The following is a 24,319-nucleotide window of genomic DNA, read 5'->3' as shown; positions in this document are numbered from 1 at the left end:
GCACACCCAGCTGAGGTTCTACCAGTGAAGATCGAGATACTGTACTATTCATAACGTAACACTCTCCTCACATTATTCCTCCGCCTGCTCCTCCCCATTCTGCTTCAATCTCTCTTCTGCTTGCTTGAACGCCAGCAAATGGTTGGAAGTATAGTAAGCTTAAGGATCAAATCATTTTAAAAGAAGCATTTTCAATCAAGTGTATCAACTGCTTCCACCACACTTCTCCCAAATGGGTGAATTTTCACTAAGACAATAAAAATATGAATAAACAAATTCAGAAACAGAAATGTACTAGGCCTATTTTTTGTTTTGATTGCTTAAAAAACAAAACGGAAAGATGTATCCTAATCTATTCCCTTAGGAACATGAATGCATCACCCACCCAATGAAAAAACAATTCTGCTGGTTCATTTCCCAGCTGCACAACAGCTTCGTCGTTAGGCCCTTCCCGGTCCGGTCTTCACGGTCATCCAGTACTTTTATATTGATCACCTTGGCAATGCTTGGATAGGGACTGTCCCCGTCTTCCAGGGGCTTACGTTCCTCAAATAAATAAAACTCTACCGAACACCAAAACACAGAGATTCGATGACTTAGGGTACAAATCCCACGTCTTCCCGCCCTGTGCTAGGCAGCTGCTCCTATTTTTTCCTTGCACAAAACGAAGGGACCCAGGGCCGAAGCCCACACGTGAAGCCGAGGACAATGAAGCCGACAGGAAGCCGCTCCCTCCCCCGGCTTTGGAGCCAGAGCCGCCGCGCGGTGCAGTCGCCTGGCAGGGTGCGTGACACCACGTCCTCCACCGCGTCCAAAAGGCTGCCGGCCCGACCTCCCCGCAGCCGCCCCACATCCCCAGACCGACCGCACAGAAAGGGTGGGCGCTGCTGGCGGCTCCCGCGGGGAAGAGCCCCTCCCCGGCGGCACGCGGCCATTCCCCAGCGCTCCCCGCACCCCTCGCCCTGCCCGGCCGCGGGGAGGCTGCACAAAGCCGGGAGAGCCGAAAGCGGTCCAGGACGCCTCGGGAGAGGCGGCGGCCGGGCGCCCGGAGGCCGGGGCCGCAGGACCGGGGCGGGCGCGGGGGCGGGGGCGCCGCGCGGAGCATCCGGGAAGCAGCCCTGGCCGCCCGCCCGCCGCGCCCGCGCCCCCGCTGCCAGGCCGGGCAGGGCGATGTGCAAAGCGGCGGCGCCGGACACGGCGGCCGAGCGCATCACTTACCCCTCACCGCTGGGAGAGGGACCGGCCGGGGAGGCGGGGCGCGCCGCGTCCCGTGAGTCTCTCGCACGCTGTCCTCCCCCCACCCCTCGTCGTCGTCGTCGCCGCTGTCGTCGTCGCCGCCGCCGCTGCAGACGAGCTCCCGGCCCCTCAGCTCCGCTGGGCAATAACGTTATTCCACACACGCCCCACACCTAGCGGTAACGGCAAAGAGCGCCCGCCTAGTGCGCAGGCGCCTGGGGAAAGGGCGAGGAGCCCGGCCCCGTCCCCTCCTCCGGCTCAGTCCCAACCATCTCTTACTGCGCAGGCGCCAAATTCAGACAATGAAAGGGGGTTGTGCGGAGGGTCTCACCCACCAGCTTTCCCAGCTGCCTACTGCGCAGGCGTACCCCGAAGACTCGCTTGAACAATGAAGCGGACCCTGGCATTAGCCGGGACCGCAACCAACAAGGACTACAGTTCCCAGCGGGCAGTGCGCCAACTCCAAGTGGACGTCGGGTTCCTGGGCATGCTAGGATTTGTAGTGTCGGCCCCCTTTGCAGGCTAGGCTATATGGGAGATTTAGAACTTCTGGAGAATTTATCTGGCCGTTTTGGCAAATGTCGCTGCTGAAGGGTGTAGAGCTTGTTATTTGCGTCCTTGAGAAGCCTCAAGGATCAACTGCATACTAGCAGATTTAGAAGAGTCAAGGCCTTCAGCGAGCCCTTTCTGTCAGTTGGGCGGTCCAAACAGCAGAATGGGATGAAGGCAGGACTAAGCCAGGCTGGGCTTCAGAAAAAGGGCGGAGCCTCCACGCAGTCTCTTGGCAACTGGATCTGGCTGCCAAACCGCCGAAGCCAGCGCTTGGAGCGCCGTGCCCTCTGGGAATTGTAGTGTAGTTGGAAGGGCTCTTGAGAGCTTGAAGACCCAGGCCTGGCGCCTGCGGACTACAATTCCCGACGTTCACCATGAGGGCCAGTGGGTAGGAAGAGCCCCCGCGAGCTCTGTGCCGCGTTACATGCTCCCCCAAGGCAGCAGCGGCAGGAAGCAGGCGGGCGCCTCTCCAGTGCTAAGGCCTCTTGTTCTCGGAGAGGAAAATACTGGACGCTTCGTCACGTAACTCCCATCTCTGGTCCCCGTGTCTGTGAATGGCGAAGTCCCCGGAGAACTCTACCCTGGAGGAGATTCTGGGGCAATATCAACGGAGTCTCCGGGGTGAGTTGCTCCGAACCTGTGTGCCTTAGCCCCTGGGTACCAGGGCCTAGCGGGCAGGAGCTGACCAGGTGCGTTTCCTAGTACCTCAGTTCGGCCTCAGCCAGGATGCGGAGGCAGAAGATGGATGTTGCTGTGATCTTTGAGGAAGATAAAATATTTTTTTGTTTGATTTTACGGTTAACCAGCGTTGTTTCCTTGATTCCCTTAATTTCCTGAACCAACTCTCTGATCTTGACTTGGGCATCCTTCTCACCCAGCACCAGCAGAAACACTTGGACGGCTCTCTGCCGCTTTTGCCCAGTTCGCATACTTTGTTCTTTAATCCGATAAGTTCCTGATTCACACTTTCTACGCATTCAAATTATGGTGTAGTGGGTTGAATGTGATTTATTAGACCGGGGAAAAAAAACACTAATAATATTTTAATCACAACACCGTCTGTTTAGGGTCTAGGCTATTTACATACGTTAAATTATTTAAAACTTACAACAACATTATGAATATCTCTCTTACGCACAGAGAAATCAGGATGCAAAAAGTTAAGCCAAAGCCCACATAGCTGGTTAATGTCAGACCCAGGTATTCACTCTGGCCTGCCTGCCTTAAAAGCCTGTTTTTCTCTGTTAATCATGTCGCACTTACTGTTGCTGAAACCTTATTTAGTTAATTCGGATTTTCTTAGTCTAGTACCCTATGAGTAAGTATCTATAGAAGTGAGGTTTGTACTTGTAAATGGCTCTTTCATCTTGGACATCATGTATAACATCTAGAAACCTCAGCTCTGTTATTTTAAAGTGGAAGTTATGGTAATGTCTACAGGGTTATTGTGAGGAGCAAATTAAATAATCCACATAAAGCAGTGATTTTCAGACTTTTTTTTTCTGTTACCCATAAGTAAGAAATACATTTTGTATGAGATATATATGTACATATAAACTAAAAAGTTTCATTAAAGAGTATTCTACTAAATGTGATACACTCTATTTTCTATTCTTTGGTATTTTTTTAACCCTCTAGGTCATAACCAGCAGTTTGAGAAAATTATTTAAAGCGTTTGAAACACTGATTCATTTATTAATTTAGTGCCTACTGTGTGTTAGGCATACCAGGTGCTGGGGATACAATAAGGAACTAGACAAAGTCCCTGCCCCCTTGAAGCCTCTGGATTAGCGGAGAAGAATGACAATAAATAAAGTAATTACAGATTACTGTGATAGAAAATAAGGGTGAAGATTAGTGCTTGGCACATAAGAAGCACTTATTAGATGTTAGCTGCTCTTTATAATTGGTACTTGCCCCCAAGTAAAAATTTTTCAAGGAGAGTAGAAAGTTTATCTTCTAGTAACGCTAGACTTTGTAAGGGTTATTATTTATTGTTGCCATCTGTCAACAGTGTTACAAACTGTCAACATTCTCAGTCTTCAAACTGCAAGAGTAAAATAATTGGTCTTGATGAATACCTCCTTCAGTCTGCTGTTTCAAGAGCTGTTAGATACAGAAATAACCATTTCTAACTGTTCATGGAAAGAAAGAAAAATACTGTGCACAGTAATAATATGAATGATTTCGTTTAATTTTTGAGGTTGGTAAAAAAAAAATTTGTTTTCCATTATAAGTTTCTCCTAATGTTTCTTGTCCTTTGACCTTATTTTGAACCTTTATATAAGCATTAGAGGCTATTTAATGTTAGGCATTTGGATGCAGTAAAGGGGTTAATTTCAAACTAATGTTACAGTATTGTGTTTAATACCTATGATAATACTTTCAGTAATTATAGAGTGAAGAGTTTTCATTAAAAAATAATATATTGTAAAATAAATTTTAAATTTAATGTGAATATAAGATAGTGAAGACGTAATCAAGAGCAAACATAAAGCAGAGAAAAAGGTTAAAGCTTTTTAAAAATTTTTAGTGATAGTTTTAACAATGAATCAAACATGGAATCTGGAATTTTTCGTGGGTCTTTAGGACTTATTTTATTATTTAGTAGCAATTTAATTCTTGTGTTTATTTACTTTATATAATAGCTTATAGAAGGAAACAAAACAGAACTAACCCTGAAGCGAAGCACAATCAGAAGTGCATTGCTTCATACACAGAAATTACTGCTTTTAAACAGGATGACTCCCTTTAAAGCCAAATTTGTGTTTCTGAATAAATAAAGTGTGGTGGCATTATTTTATATGTGGGTCTTCATTATTTTAAGTGTTTTTGCCTAATAACTTGAGAATCATGTTACTATACAATCAGATAAAATGCAATTTAAAGTTCTTTTGTCTTGTTTTATTTTGGCTTTGTTGGTTTGTTTGGTTTTGTGTATCTGCCATTTCTTCTCCAAAATGTCTTGCCTAGTTCCTGTGTAAAGAAAAGCTATGAGCATTCTTGGTCTTTCCTCACAGGTTAATTCTCTGGTTTCTAAGTGACAGTACAGGTACTCATTACTAATATCCCTTCAGTTATATTCAGCCAGGAAGTAGTCATAGAAAAATGCAAAAATGCTTTCACAATTTTCCGAGATAGTCCCTCATTTTTTATAGGTTTTCCTCATTTCTTTACATTAAATATGATTTTGGGTACAATTATAGTATATTAAGAATTGGAATGTGATGTGAAAAGCAGAGTCAAAGTGGCCTTCTTACTTTTAAGACTTGAGTGGAATTCTTGCCTCTCCTTGACCCTGGTGATCCTAGAGCAGCCATGGAAATAGGGAGCCCACTTGCAGATCCATACTCACCTCTCATCCTTTCCCTTGCACTTTGCAGATGTCTTCACTGTTTGTCCCCTCTAAGGATACCTCCTGCTTTGGCCCTTCTTGCCCCACTGCAAGAAATTGGAGAGTTTTAGTGACTCTCCTTCAAAGGAAGAGTTCTAGTAGAAAAACTAAGACTTCATTGCCCCACAGATCTGTAATATTATTCCTACAAAGTAGATGATCTGAAAGTTCCTAGTGTGGTAAAAAAGTGGGCATATCCTAGGGATCCCGGAAGTCATAGAGTTTAATCTAGAACCAGAAGTGACTAGGGAGGTCTCCTGGCAGTGTAGTTAGGTGTTCATTCACTCGGGAGACAGCTAGAATTCAAGACCCACAGAGTGGCTGAAAGCTATTTTGTTAACTAGGGGGAGTAGCAAATACTCCTCTAATTTCTTTTTTTATTTTTATTTTTTTAAAGATTGGCGCCTGAGCTAACAACTGTTGCCAGTCTTTTTTTCTTTTTTCTTCTTCATCTCCCCAAAGCCCCCCAGTACATAGCTGTATATTCTAGTTGTATGTCCTGGTGTGCTATGTGGGACACTGCCTCAGCATGGCCTGATGAGTGGTGCCACATCCACACCCAAAATCCAAACCGGTGAAGCCCTGGGCCGCCTAAGTGGAGCGAGTGAGCATGACCACTGGGCCATGGGGCTGGTGCCCCTCGAATTCAAATTCAACACATCATTGTACAAGACCGTGAGGTATAAAATGAATGAGTTTGTAGCCTAGAAAGGGTCAGAAAAACCAGAATAATGGGCAATCCAGGCTGTTTTAAGTTCTGTACACTTGAATGTAAGGATATGGTATTAGAAGGAAGGAAAGAACTTGTGAGAAATGCAGTGTCCCAGCCTCCATAACAGAATCATGTCTAGTCTATTGCTCCAGTGTTAGCCATGGATACAGTTTCATCAACACCTGTATACATACAACTCATCTCTTCACCTAGTTCTTAACGCCTTTGGTTGGGTGAGCATAAAGAAATATGGAACAAACTTGTACTGTAACAGGAATACATCATTTGTTTTGTATATACATTTTATATGCTGGCTCCCCCCTTTTTCTTTCAACATTTTGATGTTTCAGGCTCTAGATTGAATTTCTGGAAGAGTAAAATAGAGTCAGAGAAGAGTGTGGAACTACGAGCCGCATCACTGAATTCTTACTGTTGCCTTGCTCATAACCATCTGTGTTACCTTAGGCAAGTTAATAAACTGTTCTGGATTCTTATTTCCTCAACTGTAAAATAAAAACTTTGGACTAGAATTGTTGCCGTTAGGAGCCAAGCAGAGGGTAAAATGTGTGATGGAGTCGGTGGAAGACACTAGGGAATGGTGAGGCTTATGGCTCAACTGGCCAAATGTTTATGCTTTTTATAAAAACATTCCAGTTTCTTTCTTGGTCCCTCCCTGTTTCCTTCCTTCCCTTTCTTTTTGTCCTTTCCTTCCATGCTGTCCTGGCCAAACAGAACACACCTGAGAGCCTGGTTCCCCTCCAGGCACCGCTCTCAGTACCTAGATCTTGAATGTCCCTTCCATCAACACTAGATTGGACCATGTGAGTGATAAAGGTTATGTTTCTGTCTTACAAAAATGAGAGTAAGGAGTGGAGCTAGGTTCATAAAAAGTGAGAGGTTGAATGTGGGAAGAAACTATATAACTTTGGGGGTGATCCTTTTTGTAAATTGGTCTAGTTTGAGAAAACTGAAGATAATGTTGATGTTCTATGTTTTACTTGTGTACAATTGGCACATCTCTCCAGAGCCTACGAAGTGTTTTTTTCCTTCCAGGGAAGGGCTGACATCCGTAGAAGGCCTGTGTTAATCTTACTTGCTAATAATTTGGTCACTGAATTAGCCAGCAGTGATATCATCTGGACCTTTGGCAAACTGAGGAAAACTTGTAACTTAAGTAAAAGTTCTTCTTTTTCTCAGTTTTACTCATCAAACTGGTATTTTTTCTTCTTTTTGTTTTTGCTTTTCTTAAATGTTTTCTGAATATTTTTTATATTCCTTGCCACATAAAGCGTATATATGCGGACACACAGGTTCTCCACAGCTGATGTTTGCTTGTTTGTTTTACTCTCAGCCTCACTGAGACCACAACAGGTGACACTGTAAGAAAGCCTCTGTAAACATTCTCTATGAAATGAGAAAATTGTTTTGGTATTTCAGTACAGACTGAAATAATCTCTCTTTTCTAAAAATTAAATAAATTGAATGGTTTGGTTGTTAAAGATTGGTAATGCAATTAAAATTGGTAAACATTTGAGGGTTTATTTTGCTGATAAAATTTAGATTACATATATTCATTTTTTGTTTTATATTCTCGTATGGCTTTTCTTAATAGATTTAACTTTTAGGACCATTTCTTTTACCAGAATAACAAAAAGCCAGTAGAATTCCATTTTCCCCTCCCTACGACCAATAAGGTAAAAATAGGCAAAATGCAGGATTAGCAGCCAGAAAAGGGTGTTTTACAAGTAAATAGTCATCCCTGGAATAATCTAAAATCAAAACAATGGTGAAGTGTTATAAAATTATCAGGGCATTTTCACATGTTGTTGGACGGAAAAAGAGATGGATTAAGTCGTTCTCAAACTATTGAGATACTGAGAATAATTATATTCCCTCTTGAGATGTTTAAAAGACTTATGCTCTCATCACTTTACCAGTTTGTGCTAAGGTTGTCCACCTTTTCAGTGAGTGATATTCCTCTCAGGGTCAAAGATAGAGAACGCAGCTTGAAATGCACGTGTGCACCAACCGAAGCAACCTTGATTATTGGGGAGCCTCAGCAAAGCCCGCTGGACTGTTGAAAGGAGTAGTCACCTAAGGTAGCTCTGAAAAATGCCTTACAGGATAACTTTTGCTTCGTGTGCCATGCCTTGAAACAAAATGAGATAAATATGAATTCCAAGCTCTTGATAACAGTGGACGTAACACCTCCTGACACCTGGATCAGAAGTGCCCCATCATGGCAGTGATGGTCAAGGGTTGTGCACTGCCCACTGCCACTACTGTGGCAGAATAGCTCACTATCCTGCCCACTTTTCATCAAGAGCTGGCTGCAGTTACAGTGTCGTAATGTGGGAAGTCTCTCCTCAAGGCTGAACACTAGCTATCTTGTTTTATTGATCTAAACCAGTGGTTCTAAACCAGAGGTGATTTTTCTGCCCACGGGACATTGGGTAATGTCTAGAGACATAATTTGGTTGTCAAAACTTGGGGTGGGGGTGGAGTTCTACCGGCATCTAGTAGGTAGAAGCCAGGGATGCTGCTAAAGATGCACAACACGCGTTTACAACAAAGAATTATCAGGTCCAAATGTCAATAGTGCTGAAGGGGAGAAACCATGACCTAGAAGTAGCAAGGCTCTGCTCATAGCCGTTGCTCTGCAAGAAGCATCCTTGAGAATAATCACAATTAAGAATACGGATTGTATTGGCTCATGGTTTTACCCATGTTCTGCCACTCTGGCTAGGATTACTTCTTTATCAATGGAAGGTGACAGGTGACAGAAGTCCTCTCCGTTGGTGCCAAAAAAGTGCCAGGTGTATCGCTCATAATGCATATAGCAAATCTCCTTGATGTGCCAACATCCATACATCATTAATGATCTTCCAGACACTGCTTTCTTAAGATGTTTACATTCTTGTTCAGATTATCTTCCACTCCTGGCGCCAAGTGCTTTAACACATTTTTCAGCTGTTAGAGTCTTATGATAGTATTTTCTTTGAGATTTTTTAGTTTCTGCATACTACTTTTCATCTCTTTCACTATTGTAATTGGCATTTACAAAGCTGGTTTTGTCTGACTTTGGATTAGCTGTTTTTAACTTGGTCATGCTACCTGTCAGTCCCCTAGTAAACAGCGACAGCAATCTTCTGAACTAGCTGAGGCCCAGTCAAGTGTGGACAGACACATGTATCTCTTATCTCACTGTGGTTTCGTTTTTCTGCTTGTCTGCCTTGGTCTAAGCTTGTTTTGAGAACTGCGGTGCATCTTGTGTCTCCGCCTAAGGAGGCATGGTTCACTGCATGTTTTCTCAGAGACAGCTGGGCTCTTCACAGGGTGTGGTCCCTGCTCCCTGTCATGAGGGTAATTCTTGTTCACATCTCCCAGTACAGATGGAGAATGTTGACATTAATAATTCACAGTGCGTATATAAGAGATGATCCTTCCTAGACTGGGGCATGTTTGCCTTTTGTTCAAAAACATCTTGATGAGAAGAGGCCCAATGGTGAGTTAGGAATTAGAATGTAGGGAAACTGGATTACCAAAATTAATAAAATAGACTTCAATTTATCGGCGGTCGGGAGCTCAGTAACCTTCCCAGTGTGCTGATTGATGTTTGGATAGTAGACTAGCAGAAATATTACTAACTTACATTTATGTTCATGTGATTCTGTAGGACTCAGAGGTCCTATTTGTGTTTTTATTCATAATTAACTTTATATTCAGCCCGTGGTTGATGCTGGGGAGAACCAATCAGGATGTACTGCGAGATACCCTCACTGTCCTCTCAGGAGAGAAGAGGAATTGAGTAGTCTTTCTAACTCTTGGTTATCCACAGATAAAGCCGTGCCCATTAGCAGTGGGACAGGAAATGATAACTCAACCTCCTGTCTCGTCTAGTTTCCTTACATGTAAGCAGCAGATAACTGCAGCTGAGGAGTAGTGTTCTTCGTAAGGTTTATGAGGCCTTCAGCTCCAGAGGCTCCAGTTGAAGAGCAATGAGGTTTCATCTGTCTTGAATCATCTGAGCATTATTATTGCTCAGGATTAACTCTGTTTGTCTGTTACAGTGTATAATTATATCACTATGTATATATTTGAAAAGCAGTCAGCATGTTTTGAAATGTAGTATTGTAATGACTTAAAAATATCACTTACCTCCTTAGTTTTAGTTTTAGGACACAGTTCTTGCAAATTTCTTCTCTTCCTCTCTGATCCTAGTAAGTGAATTCAATGGTTCTGAAAAACCCCAAGCCTTGTTTATCACTTTTCTTTGGGATCGTTGTCGAGTTCAATATCTCAGAATTTCACATAACACTATTTTCAAAGCGTAGTTTCACTCATAGTCTTTGAATGTTATGAATTCTAAAAGATTAAATAAAAATATTAGAAAATGGATTAAATGGGCTCATAAAACTCCACTATCACTGTAATGTGATGAAAGAACCCCACCTATAGGGATTTTCAACTACACAATTTTTCTCAGATTTCCTTTCTTTTTCCTAATAAAGTTTATTAGCTTTTAGTCAGATCAGGTATAAATAAGTAATTATCCTTTGTCTTAGAGGTGAAGTCATTTGATAGCTCCACAGAGCACATTTGTAATGTTAGTCAAACCCTCTGTTTCCTTTCTAATGGATGCAATAAAGATAAGTGCTTTATTCATAAATTTAAGTTCATAAGTCTAATGCTCTGAATGAAACTGCTTATCATGTTAACACTTTGATTTTCCTTTTCCATTAACAAGTCTCTAGAAAATACTGTTGCTGGACAAGTATTGGAGTTATTGGAAAACTGTTGCTGCTTCTTATTTTGCTAAAATCAGGAATGTATCTTCTCTGGACTTTTTTAAACTCACGATGAGTAAGAGGAAGCCAGGCTTGGTTAGTAATCACCACCAAATTCCTGTCAGAGAAAGCTCTGTGTGGAAATAGCATTGGTGTGGAGAAAAATGTGGTGAGAAATTCACTGGGTCACTTGTGTAGTTGAGTAATAGAATTTCACCGTTGAACCCCGACCTAAAAGACCTGTTCTCTTTGGTTTAATCGAAGTAGAAAATGAGTTGCTGTAAGTGAAGAACTTATATTAGATATTTTGTAACATAGTGTATATTTTTTTCTGTTAAGTTATGGTTATTTTTTCTATTTTAAACTTTCAAATTAATGAGCTTGGAGAAAATGAAACCTGTTTTTCAAGGTCCTGTAGAATAAATGTTTATAAATGTATTTCCAGGCATGATTGGTAAGGAAAAGACAGGTGTTTTGTAGCTTTATAGGGTTCCCATATAGGTAGCAAGGAATAGGAGCTTTTTCTCTTGAGGACACAAGAAGTAAGTCTAAATTGTCAAAGAAGGACCTAGATCAGAAGAGAGTGAGGACTTCATTGGCCATCGTTGTTATGAGTTGCTCTTACTTAGGGAGAGTACCATCTCCTACAAAGATCTTAAGAATTCTTTAGATGAAATCCATTTGAAATAGTTAGATAATACCAGTACATGAACTTGTTGTGAATTCTTTTCCTAACATAAATTTCTAAGTCAGATATATTTAAATGTTTGGTAAATGAATGAATGAATGAATTCAAAAATAACTTTGAAATATAGATGTCAAAATTTGAAAGTAGTGACTGAAATCTGGGTCCCAGCCCTACTGTGCAAGGAATCTTTTTTTGTTATATTTTTTGTTTGCAACTGGTGGTTTTGATCATAAGAGATTAGCAAAAGAAATAAGAAGTTTAGACCTGAAAAAATAACTGGACTTTAATTAATGAAATTACCAGTTGATTGCATGGTTCTCCAGTTGTTATACATGTAAAAATGTCTATAAAATAGGGTAGAATTATTAGTAATGCCATCACCAGTGTCATTTATATAGGTCTGTTATTAATGTAAGACTTGGCTACTTTGCTCAAATGTTTTTTTGGGTAAGTGCTTCACTGAATAATTATTTCGGTTATCTATTGCTGTATAACAAACCACTCCAACACTTGGTGGCTGAAAGCAACACTAAGGGCGTTTTAGACTCTCTCACAGCACTGTGGCTTCACTGGACTCTGCCGGGCAGCGCTGCAGGCGTCTGCAGTTCGGTGGCCGCCGGGCCTCTCTCCTCCATGCAGTCTCAGGACCTCTCCTTTCTGCACGGCTTCTTCACTGTCTCTCCAGCAGGGTGGCCAGACTTCTACTAAGTGGCTGAGGGTTCGCAAAAACAAGCTTCCCAAGAAGGAGGAAGCAGAAGCTACGAGACATTTTAAAGATGAGGGCTGGCCTGACGCGAGATAACTTCCACTGTATGCTGTTGGTTAGTGCGAGTTACAGGCCCGAACAGTTGGACCTGGGAGGGGACAAGGGCGTGAGGACAAGTTCTTTGGGGGCTGTTTTTAGAGATGAACTACTACAGTAGTATACCTTAAAATACTTGTTTTAGTACTGTTTATGTTAAATATGTGCTAGTGAATTTAAGTTTCCATTCTAGGGTTAGGCAGGTGCACTAACCAAGAATTTCTCCGTGAGATGTGATCAGCCCGCGGTACGTAAGAAGGGCTGCACAACAGAGGCTGCCGCTATACGCATTCGGCTCTGTGAATCTTGGTTAAAACTAGGCCAGGCAGCCGGGTGTCTTGCGGTAGGGGAGGGACACCTCCCTGACAGGGACAAGGCGGCTTCTCTGGGCGGGAGCTCGGTGTGGTGGAATCCCTCTTGCGGAGTGTCCAGGAGGAGTAGAGAAGCCTCAGGCATTGAAGGGAAGGAGGGCTTCCTCAGGCCGGGTTATTGTTTGGGTGCAGGGGCCAGGGGGCAGGGAGGAGCTCTCCCATTCAAGCCTCCTTGGGGCTAGAGCTATTTGTAGTGACTGTCAACCTCTGAGGTGTCAGGGACCTTAGAGATCAAGAACTTAATCTCTCACTTCCTCTAGCAGATTCCTCAGCAAGCTAGAAATAAAACTCTGCTTTTTCCCATGAAGTATCAGAAATAATTGCTTCTCTTTTAGAAACTGCCTTCTTACGTAAGTGTACATGTGGTTGCCCAGATTTCACTGGCCCTGATTTTCATCGTGTTGTTGTTGCAGAACGTGCAAATAGAAGCATTTACCAACTGAAATGTGCCCTGAGAGAAGGCGATGTCACTGTGGGAGAAGACGCACTGGATCCTTCTCTCAGCACCAGTGTAGGAAACGAGGACACTGGGACTGCCTGGCATGAGCTGCAGCACAGCCATGCTGGTGAGTGTGAACGGCAGTCCTGACCTGAATGACACACAGTGGGTTCTTTAAACTCATACGGTAACAACTCCAGTCCATCCTCCACTCTACTGCTGGGATTTTATTCCTAAACACAAATCAGCTAATATATAATTCCCTTGCTTAATTTTTTTCTTTGACTTCCCAATGCCTACAGGCTGAAGTCCAAAATCCTTAGTATGTCATAGCAATATTTCTTAAGATGGCTCCAAGCCACCGTTCCAGGATCATTTTTCTAATCCTCTTCCCATCCATCAATCTCACAAGCCATCTCCTAGTCAACCAACCCACTGGCTGTGCTTCTATGCTTTTGCACATGCCAAACCTTCTAATTGGAATTTTTCTCACCCTCTATTGCTTGGTGATCTCCTGTTCATCCTCACAGTGTTGTCTCCTATGTGAAAACAGGCACAACTAGGTCCTTCCTATTCCTGTACCACTATGTGTAGTTCCAGGTTTACATGCAAACTTATTATCTTGTTTTATATCTATTAGTGTATCTCTCTTGCTCAGTGGATTCTTAGCTCTTACGAGGTAGAGATTTTCTCATGTTTGTCTTTGTATCCCCATTCAATAGCACAGTTCTTGATGCATAAGTCATGTTTAAACAATATTTGTTTGGATGGAACATTTGGATGGAACATTTGGAATATTTGGATGGATGGAACAATGGGTGGCTGATGATAAACCATGGATCTCAGACAAGGTTAACAAACCCATTGCTTTTGCTCTGTAGTTAATCAACTCAAAGCTTTGTTGCGTCAACAAGAAACTAAGGAAAGTGAGGTATCTCCATCAAGGAGACGAAAAACGTCCCCTTTGGTAAGTATCAACTTTTGCAACCTGACAGAAGCATTGTTTTTCTAACTATGTTTTAACTTTACAGTATCATTTTAGTAGTACACGTTGTAGACAAATTCTGAGCAGGGTATTCTGATAAAAGTGTTGAAAGAAATTCTCTCACCTCTAATTATTTTGGCTGAGGAAGAGAGACTTCCATGGCAGAGGAAATCCTGATTTTTTTAATGTATTGTTCACTTGAAAAATGTGAGTGAGGAAGTAGTTTGGAGAATTTACTTTGCAACCATTAGCAAGTATAAAAAAGGAACAATATATGGAAAAGATTGGCCATTTCTTTTTTAAAGGGTCATATCTATATTTTATCATTTTTAGAATTATTATAATTTTAGCCATCCTTCGTAATACTCTTTTATTTTGAATGTCACAACGGAAATATGTAATCTTAGTCTACATTTTAAAATATATGGTTATAAAATAGTGCCATACAAGAAGCTATACTGTCTATTTCTTCTGAAGTTGTTTTGTGTTGCTGTTGCTTTGACAGAGTGTATTATTCCTGATTGAAGCAATGTGATATGCTAAAGGCTGAGGGAGCTGTGAGGGGAGGATTTGGCCAGGTTTAAATGGCCAAAATAATAGTCTAGGCCTTAGATCTATCTAGGGCCTATCACCTACTTTCTAGAAGGATATGCCTCTCACAGGGTTTTTGTTATAATAAAAGATTATATATTTAAAATTCTTTAGAAACCTGTGAAGTATGACACAAACATAACATGTCATAGCAGCAATAACCACCTTGCGTTTTCAATTGTGTGACAGTTGGATACCAAGGCTCCATGCTGGAAATCATAGGAACATGTCACTTTCCTTTACTCACAGCTGAAATGTCATCACAGTACCCCCATATTAACACTTCATTCCAGCCTGGCACATACTTTCATGCTTAACTCCCACTTTAGAGAAATGTACTGCATACTCCTTTTTAATATGTATTTATAGGTATAAATTATAATTTTAATACAACATTTCATAATTCAGTAAATTTATTGCTGCTGGCACCTAGTTTTGAGAATGCTCTTAAGAACACAGGATGGAGTACTTTTAAGTCTGGTAGATGAAGTTGCTGTATCTGTTGAATGCTCAGACATGCTTATTAGCATTTTAAGGATAAAACTGAGCAGTGATGTTAGGGAGCTGATTGAATCTGGATAGACAGGAAGACCCTCATCAAGAGCATCAGTTCAGTGTATCCGGTATCTACTTTACAAACACAGTCTCATTTACAGGGAACTATGTGAAAGAAAAGAACTGAGACTCTGAATGTATACAGCCTGCATGTAATGATTACAAGCCATAGTAGTAATAAGTAGCTTTTGAAAGTTGTACCCTTTAGAATGCATTTTCATAGCCAATATGACATATCAGATACATGTGGCTGTATCGAGAATGAAATTGAGGCACTATTGAGAAGGAAAATATGTCTAGATATTATTATTTTAAAATGTGCATATTCAAACTTTAATAAACCCTTCAAAATATATACAAATGATTTCATGTGAACATTTTCCACACAGTATTAGTTGAGTTTTTAATTTTTCGCACAGACTATCCCCTATGTACACATAGTAATACTTAATTCATATTTGCCTATGTTCTGGATCCATTTCTATTAATATAAAATTATTATAATTAATTGCTTTTACTCACCACAGATAATTCATTTAATTAAAGTTACTTTGGCTTTTACATTTCTTCAATTTGCCAAAAAGCAAAGTTCTACTTAATTATTCTGCTGTGAGAGCTGGTACTTCATTGTTGTTAGGAATTTCTGCTGGATTGAGAAACAAAATGATTGTGTCTCATCTGAAGCTTTCTTCTGGGTTCATCTAACTGGTTGACCCTCATCTTCCCTTTTCCTGATTTCCTCTTTTATTTAAAAAAAATCGTGGTATGATATATGATTTTATAAACAATTTTACAATCACTTTAGGATAAGGTAAGATACATTAAAAGTCAATTCCAGGAATGCTGCAGAAGTACAGTCATGTGCTGCATAACATTTCAGTCCACAACGGCCCGCATGTGCAACAGCAATCCCATAAGATTAGTACCGTGAAGCATAGGTGTGTGGTAGGCTATGCAGTCTAGGTTTGTGTAAGTGCACACTATGATGTTCGCACAACGACGAAATCACCTAACAACGCATTTCTTAGAACTTATCCCCGTCATTAAGTGACGCATGACTGTAAACAGAATTCACACTTTTTCTGAAGTCTCTTCATCAGACTCCTCAGTGCAGTGTATCTCGGTTTCATGTGTATCCGCTTTAGCACGCTGATCTCGGAGGCTCTGTGCTCCAGAGCAGCAGAGTCTCAAATTGCCTTGAGTATTAGGGTCAAAAATCAAAAGCCACGTTTTGCTAATGTACACCTTCGTAGGTAGAATTTTACCTCATTGACACACACTTTGCTTCAAACGCTTGTCTACAGAATCCCGTCTTCGGGCAGCTGTTGGGCAGTTTTAGCTAGCGGTCCTCTTCCATGGTGGTTTCTTGAGGAGAGTTGTCCCTCTATCTCAGCATTGCTGAAAGGGGTGTCGCGTTTTCAGATGGCTCAAATGGGCAGTTCGTCCCAAGCCGATTATACTACCTCAGCATTTCGCCATTTGCCATATGCTTTTTATAACTGCTTTCACTTTTCATCTTTAAAAGATGATATGCATATCCCTGAATCTTAGCTATTTGTGGAATTTATACTAGTCCTAATAGAAATAGTATACAACTAAATACCATTAGCCACATTGTGATCTAGTCTCTATGACATCAGTGCTAAATTGAATATGGAGATGGTATTAACTGATTCTTTGCCAAATCCAAGCATGCTTAATTTTTTTTGTATTTGTTTTTTTGCTTTAGAGGTCATCAGAGGAAAGCAGTATGCCTACTGTACACAATCTGGTTCCTATCATCAATGACCAGTCTCAATACATTCATCATTTAGAGGCAGAAGTCAAGTTCTGCAAGGTAAGTTTCTCATTAAAAATTTAAACCTACCTAAATAAAAGGTTATATTAATGATACTTTGTATGAAAATTTGCTATTACTAGTCTTCATGTTTACAGCAATATGTTGACAATTGTCATCCTTATGATTGAAAAGACTGATGTGTTTCAGGAGATTCACGGGCTTGGGACTGATACTTCTGATCATGCCATTTCTGATTGCTTGATTTCCCAGTAGTCCATAACTATGTCTAATATTTTGATAACATGCTGCTATGTTTCAGAATTTTTCCATTCCACCCCATTTACTTTAGTCCAGCTGATGGCAAATACTTTGGGACAGTAATACCAGTCCTTTTCCCACACTTGTCAACCTATTGAAGGCGTGATGCAGCAAGCAGGGATTCTGAGCTGGTGGACTACCTATACTCCGCTGTCAGTATGAAGGTTCTTAGCTATGCTTTGAATAAGGATGGCTCATGGGGATGGTGATAATAATGATCCAGAAACCAGATGCGTCACCCTGGCTTGCAGCACTTGACAGTTATATTGCTCGACTGTATGCAGTTTAATAATGTTATTCATGCCACTGGGGCCTTTCTGCCTTCCCAAAGTATGTTTGGTATTTCAGTTCTTCTTCGTTTTTTTTTTTTCAATATCAATGCATCAGATCATGTGGTATTTTTATAGGAATTACTGATATCTTTTGTATCATGTATTATATTTTTAACATTTTGGCTACTCTTCCAAGGTACAAGTCCAACATGTAACTTAAAAAACCTTTAGACTTTTAATTGTCTTGCCTTTTCAAGGGAGTTCTTGATCTTAGCATGTTGTTTTCTCTTTGTTCTTGGAGGATAAAATTATTAGTATATGAATATTCTTGGATTACCAGAAAAGATGAAATAATATCCTAGGACTCCTTCCATTTACAAGCTACTATTAGTCCCTAAGATACTGTGGGTAAAACTTAAAGGATGTTGTAGGGGAGACAAAGCTTTACCTCTACCCACTTGGAGTCTTTGGCTGGACCTTAGAATTAAATTGACATAAAACAGATTAGCAGGATAAAAGCATACACATTTATTTAAGTTTTGTGTGACATGGAAGCCTTTGTAAGGAGATGAAGACCCAAAGGAGTGGCAAAACCTAGATGCTTTTATAGTACTATGCTGAACAAAGAGAGGCAGTTGTGGAAACGCAACTAAACTATATGGGGAGGCCACAGGAAGATAAGATAGTTTAACAAGGTCTGTTTGTACAGCTTTCCCTTGGCCTCGACGCCCTGGCTCTGGTGATGGGAGTGTTTCTTTCCTCCTGGGACAGGGCGGGCAGCTTTCTCAGGGGACTTGCATCTCCTGCTTTCAGGAAGAAAAGAGGAGGTCAGAGCATTCTTCTTGTACCTGCTGTTTTTCAAGTGCCTTTTGCTCAAAATAATTCTTATTCCAAAGTGGTATATTTTGGGGTGGGAGTTTCTGCCATCCTTCAGTGTAAATTATAATAAACTTGCCATCTAGTTAAGAAGAGAATACTACTCCCTATGAGCACCACAGCAGCACTATAGAGAATATAGTGTAGTCCTTTGTTCCATAGTATAAACTATAATTCCAATAAGAGAAGAAGGTTATGAAAAGCTAGTGTCTTCGGGGATGTTACTGTGAGAGAGGAAAATCTTAAAGGAGTAGGATCATTTAGGTCAGTAGAAGGGAGATGAAAGAACTTCATAGAGAGAACAGCAACAATGAAAGGATATATGCAGGATGAACATGGTTTAATTATGGGGGCCATGAGGCAGCTATTCTAAATTCCTGCAATGGGAGATGTCTCTTAGAAATAATTAAAATAGTGCTGAGCTGGTAAATTTGAAAAGCCTTGAAAATCAGGCAGAGTGTAAATTTAATACATTTTAACAAGGGAGTAACAGAATGAAGTAATGTTTAAGGTCTTAGAAATATTTTATTAGTTAGTTTAAGTAATAGACTGCCTTTTAGATCAATTTTAAGTTTATGGAAAAACTTAATGGAAAGTATATAGAGTTCCCATATATTCCCTTTAATACCTCCCCAACAGTTTCTCCTGTTACTAACATCATGCATCAGTGTGGTACATTTGTTACAATTGATGAACTAGTGTTATTACATTATCGTGTACTAAATTCCACAGTTTACGTTAGTGTTCGCTCTTTGTGGAGTACATTCTGTAGGTTTTGAAAAATGTATAATTACATGTATCCATCAGTACAGTAGCATACGGAATAGTTTCACTACCCTAAAAATCATCTGTGCTCACTATTTGTCCCTCCTTCCCTACCTGCCAAACTCTTGGCAACCACTGTCTGCTAGTTTTGCCTTTTCCAGAATGTCATAGAGTTGGAATCATACAGCTTGTAGCCTTTCAGATTGCCTTCATTGACTTAGTAATATGCACTTAAGGTTCCTCTGTGTCTTTTTATGGCTTAATAACACATTTTTTTTTATTGCTGAATAATATTCCATTGTATGGATATAACATAGTTTGTTTATCCATTCACCCACCGAAGGACATCTTGCTTGCTTCCAAGTTTTCGTAACTCTGAATAAAGCTGCTATTAACATTTGTGTGCAGGTTTTTGCATGGACATAAATTTTTAAGTCATTTGGATAATTACCAGGAAGGACAATTGCTGGATCACATGGTAAGAGTATGTTAGCTTTGTAAGAAGCTGCCAGATTGTCTTCCAAAGTGGCTGTACCATTTTGCTTTCCCACCAGCAGTGAATAAGAGTTCCTGATGCTCTACATCCCTGCCAACATTTGGTTTTGTCAGTGTTTTGGATTTTAGCCTATTAGATCTATGTGGTGGTATCTTAGTGTTGTTTTGATTTCAATTCCCTGGTGACATATAATGTTTAAAATTTTTTTCATATACTTATTTTCCATTTATATTCTTTCTTTGATGAAGTATCTGTTTAGGTCCTTTGCCCATTTTTAAGTCAGGTTGTTAATTTTCTTATTGTTGATTTTAAGAGTTCTTTATATATTTTGGATACCAGTCATTTATGAGATATGTATTTTTCAGTCCTTTTCTCCCAGTCTGTAGCTTATCTTTTGATTCTCTTAACAGTGTCTGTCACAGGGCAGAAGTTTTTGATTTTAGTGAAGGCTAACATCCATTTTTTTCTTTCATGAATTGTGTTTTTGATGTTATATCTGAAAATCATTGCCAAACCCAAAGTCACCAGTATTTCCTCTAGTCTTCTTCTAGGTATTTTCTAATTTTGTGTTTTACATTTAGATCTGTGCTCCATTTTGAGTTAATTTTTGTCTAAGGTGTAAGGTCTGTGTCTAGATTCTTTTTTGCATTTGGGTATTCAGTTGTCTCAGCATCATTTGTTGAAAAGACCATCTCCACTGAATTGCCTTTACTCCTGTGTCAACGATCGATTGACTATGTTTGTGTGAGTCTATTTCTGGGCTCACTATTCTGTTCCATTGAGCTATTGGTCTATTCTTTCTCAAATAATACACTGTCTTGTTTATTATAGCTTTATAGTAAGTCTTGAAGTCAGGTGGTATCAACCCCCCAACTTTGTTCTTCAATATTGTGTTGGCTATTCTGGGTTTTTTTCCTTTCTATATAAACTTTAAAATCAATTTGTAAATGTCTACAAAATAGCGTGCTGGGATTTTGATTGGTATTATGTTGAATCTATAGATCAAGTTGAGAAGAACAGACATCTTGACAATATTGAGTCTTCCTATTCATGTACGTAGACTCTCTTTCCATTTATTTATATATTCCTTGATTTCTTCATTAGAGTTTTACAGTTTTCCTCATATAGGTCTTGTACATATTTTTTTGAGATTTATACCTAAGTATTTCATTTTTTTTGGTGTTAACATAAATGGTATTGTGTTCTTAATTTTAAGTTCCAATTATTCATTGCTAATATATAAGAAAACAGTTGGCTTTTGTATATTAGTCTTGTAATCTGCAACCTTACTATAATCACTTATTCTAGCAGTTTTTAATTCTTTGCGATTTTCTTCATAGACAATCATGTCACCTCTGAGCAAAGATGGATATCTTTTTTAAATTTCTTCCTTTCTAATATGTATAGCTTTTATTTCCTTTTCTTGTCTTGTTGCATCAGCTAGGACTTCTGGTATGACATTGAATAGGAGTGATGAGAGGAGACATCCTTGCATTTTTCTTGATCTTAGTGGGAAAGCATCTATTGTCTCACCATTAAGTATCATGTTACCTATACATTATTTGTTGATGTTATTTATCAAATTGAGGATGCTTCCCTCTATTCCTAGTTAGCCAAGAGTTTTTATCTTGAATGGCTACTGGATTTTGTCACTTGTTCTGCATCTATTGATATGATCATATGATTTTTCTTTTCTAGCTTATTGATGTGATGGATTACATTAATTGATTTTCAAATATTGAACCAGCCTTGTATACCTAGAATAAATTTCACTTGGTTCTGTTGTATAATTCTTTTGATGCATTGTTGGCTTTGATGTGCTAATATTTTGATGAGTATTTTTGCATCTGGGTTTTTATGAGATATATTGGTCTGTAGTTTTCCATTCCTGTACTGTCTTCACCTGGTTTGGGTATGAGGGTAGTGGCCTCATAGAATGAGTTAGGAAGTATTCCATCTGCTATTTTATGGAAGATATTGTAGAGAATTGGTATAATTTGTTCCTTAAATGTTTGGTAGAATTCATCAGTGAACGAATGGTGGGCATGGTGCTTTCTGTTTTGAAAGATTCCTAACTATTAACTCATTTTCTTTAATAGATATAGGCCTATTCAGATTATTTATTTCTCTTTCTGTGAGTTTTGGTATTGTCTTTCAAAGAATTGGTCCATTTTTTCTAGGTTATCAAATTGATGGGTGTAGAGTTATTCATAGTATTCCTTTATGATTCTCTTAATGTCCATGGTGAGCCCTCTTTCATTTCTGATGTTAGTAATGTGTGTGTTCTCTCTTTTTTTCTTAGTCTTGCTAGAGTCTTAATTTTATTGATCATTTCAAAGACCCAGCTTTTGGTTTTGTTGCTTTTCTCTGTTGATTTCCTGTTTTTAATTTCATTTATTTCTACTCTACTTTTTATTATATCTTTTCTTCTGCTTACTTTGAATTTAATTTACTCTTTTTTTTCTAAGACTGAAGCTTAGATTATTGATTTGGAATCTTTTTGAATGTTTTCCACTGGTTTTGTTGCATCTCACAAATCTTGATAAGTTGTATTTTCATTTTTGTTTAATTCAAGGTATTTTTAAATTTTTCTTGAGACTTTGACCTTGACCTGTATGTTATTTAGAAGAATGTTGTTTAATCGCCAAGTATATTGGGAGTGTTCTAGCTCTTTCTGTTATCAATTTCTAGTTTAATTTTATTGTGGTCTGAAAGCATACTTTTTTTGATTTCTATTCTTTTTAATTTGTTAACATGTGTTTTTAGGCCCAGAATGTGGTATGTCTTGTTGAATGTTCTGTGTTAATTTGAGAAGAATGTGTATTCTGTTGTTCTTGGATAAAGTATTCTGTAAATGTCAATTAGATCTAGTTGATTAAGGTGCAGTTCAGTTCAACTATGTCCTTACTGATAATTTGCCAATCTGCCAGATCTGCTGGATTTGTCAATCCCTGATAAAGGAGTGTTGAAATCTCCAATTGAAATAGTGGATTCATCTATTTTTCCTTGTAGTTCTATCAGTTTTTGCCTCACGTGTTTTGACTCTCTGTTGTTAGGCACTTACACATTAAGGATTATTATGTCTTCTTGGAGAAGTGACCCCTTTATCAATATGTAATGCTCCTTTTTATCCCTGATATTTTGCCCTGCTATGAAGTCTACTTTGACTGAAGTCAGTATAGCTACTCCAGCTTTCTTTCAATTTATGTTAGCATGGTTTGTCTGTATCTATCCCTTTACTTTTAATCTATCTGTGTCTTTATATTTGAAGTGGGCTTCTTGTAGATAACGTATACCTGGGTCTTGTTTTTTATTCGCTCTGACAGTCTCTGTCTTTTCATTGGTGTATTCAGACCATGGACATTAAATTGATTATTGATATAGTTGAGTGTCTATAATATCTACCATATTGGTTACTGCTTTCATTTCCCTTGTTCTTTTCTTTCTTTGTTTCTTTGTCTTCTATTCTTTTTCTGCCATCTCTGGTTTTAAGTGAGCATGTTATATGGTTGTATTTTTTTCTCCTCTCTTAGCATATCAATTGAACTTCTTTTTTTACTTTTAGAAGTGGTTGTCCTTGAGTTTGCACTTACGTTTACCACTAATCTAAGTCTATTTTCAAATAGCACTACACCACCTCAAGGGTAGGGCAAGTTTCTTATAACAGAGTATTCCCAATATCTACCTCTTGTGTCTTATAACATTGCTGTCATTCATTTTAATTATCCACCAGCTGAAATCGGTACATATACTTTTGCTATTATGATGTTGAGCAAACTCTTATGTGTTAGATCTCTTCTTGCTTCCATGGTTTCTGAAGAGTAGTCTGATACAATTATTATCCTTACTTCTCTATAGGTAAGGTTTTTTTACTCTGACTTCTTTAAAGGTTTTCTCTTTGTCTTTGATTTTCTGCGGTTTGAAAATGATATCCCTAGGTGTAGATTTTTTGGTTTTATTCTGCTTGGTGTTCTCTGAATTTCCTACATCTGTGGTTTGGTGCTTATCATTAATTTTGGAAAATTCTTGGTCATTATTGCTTCAAATATTTCTTCTTCTCTTTTCTCTTTCTTCCCCTTTTGTGACTGTCTCACAATTCTTGGATATTATTTTCTGTCGTTGACATTCTTTTTTCTCTTTGTGTTTTAGTTTGGGAAGTTTCTATTGACAGTTCTTCAAGCTCACTAATTCTTTCCTTGGCTGTGTCCAGTCTATTAATGAGCCCTTCAAAGATATTCTTTTTTTTTGTTTGAGGAAGATTAGCCCTGAGCTAACTACTGCCAGTCCTCCTCTTTTTTCTGAGGAAGCCTGGCCCTAAGCTAACATCCGTGCCCATCTTCCTCTACGTTTTTTAATATGTGGGACACCTACCACAGCATGGTGTGCAAAGCGTTGCCATGTCCGCACCCGGGATCCGAACTGGTAAACCCCAGGCAGCCGAAGCGGAATGTGCGCACTTAACCGCTGTGCCACCGGGCTGGCCCCCAAAGATGTTCTTCATTTCTGTTACAGTGTTTTTGATTTCCAGCATTTTGATGCTTTCTTAGAGTTTCCATCCCTCTGCTTACATTACCCATCTGTTCTTGCATGTAGTCTACTTTTTCCATTAGACTCTTTAGCATATTAATCATAGTTATTTTAAACTCCAAATCTGATAATTCCAACATCTCTACCATATCCAAGTCTGGTTCTATGCTTGC

The 24,319-nt window shown here is 39.4% G+C and overlaps 2 protein-coding genes across 51 annotated transcripts in view; one reads left to right on the top strand and one right to left on the bottom strand.

Moving 5' to 3' along the window:
* Window positions 1-1,953, bottom strand: part of CEP170 (centrosomal protein 170) — a 145,309-nt gene extending 143,356 nt beyond the window's left edge. For 8 of the 19 annotated variants that reach the window (XM_070602124.1, XM_070602130.1, XM_070602132.1 and 5 more), the window contains exon 1: window positions 1,219-1,672. The gene's annotated coding sequence lies outside the window, so the exon portion shown is untranslated. Of the gene's footprint in view, window positions 1-385; window positions 915-1,218 lie in introns of those variants that run through there. The other 11 variants (XM_070602127.1, XM_070602128.1, XM_070602139.1 and 8 more) reach the window with 5 other exon arrangements.
* SDCCAG8 (SHH signaling and ciliogenesis regulator SDCCAG8) overlaps window positions 1,930-24,319 on the top strand; it is a 222,856-nt gene continuing 200,466 nt past the window's right edge. For 22 of the 32 annotated variants that reach the window (XR_011535263.1, XR_011535260.1, XR_011535257.1 and 19 more), the window contains exons 1-4: window positions 1,930-2,409; window positions 12,956-13,108; window positions 13,863-13,948; window positions 16,842-16,949. Coding sequence is in view for 19 of the 32 variants with exons in the window: in XM_070602161.1 (XP_070458262.1) it covers window positions 2,343-2,409; window positions 12,956-13,108; window positions 13,863-13,948; window positions 16,842-16,949 (414 nt within the window). In the remaining 13 variants the exon portion in view is untranslated. Of the gene's footprint in view, window positions 2,478-3,802; window positions 3,992-12,955; window positions 13,109-13,703; window positions 13,949-16,841; window positions 16,950-24,319 lie in introns of those variants that run through there. The other 10 variants (XM_070602169.1, XM_070602163.1, XM_070602160.1 and 7 more) reach the window with 4 other exon arrangements.

The sequence above is a fragment of the Equus przewalskii genome, chromosome 31 (assembly GCF_037783145.1).
Source record: "Equus przewalskii isolate Varuska chromosome 31, EquPr2, whole genome shotgun sequence".
In the NCBI taxonomy this organism is placed as follows: domain Eukaryota; kingdom Metazoa; phylum Chordata; class Mammalia; order Perissodactyla; family Equidae; genus Equus; species Equus przewalskii.
This window is presented reverse-complemented; position numbering and strand designations above follow the sequence as displayed.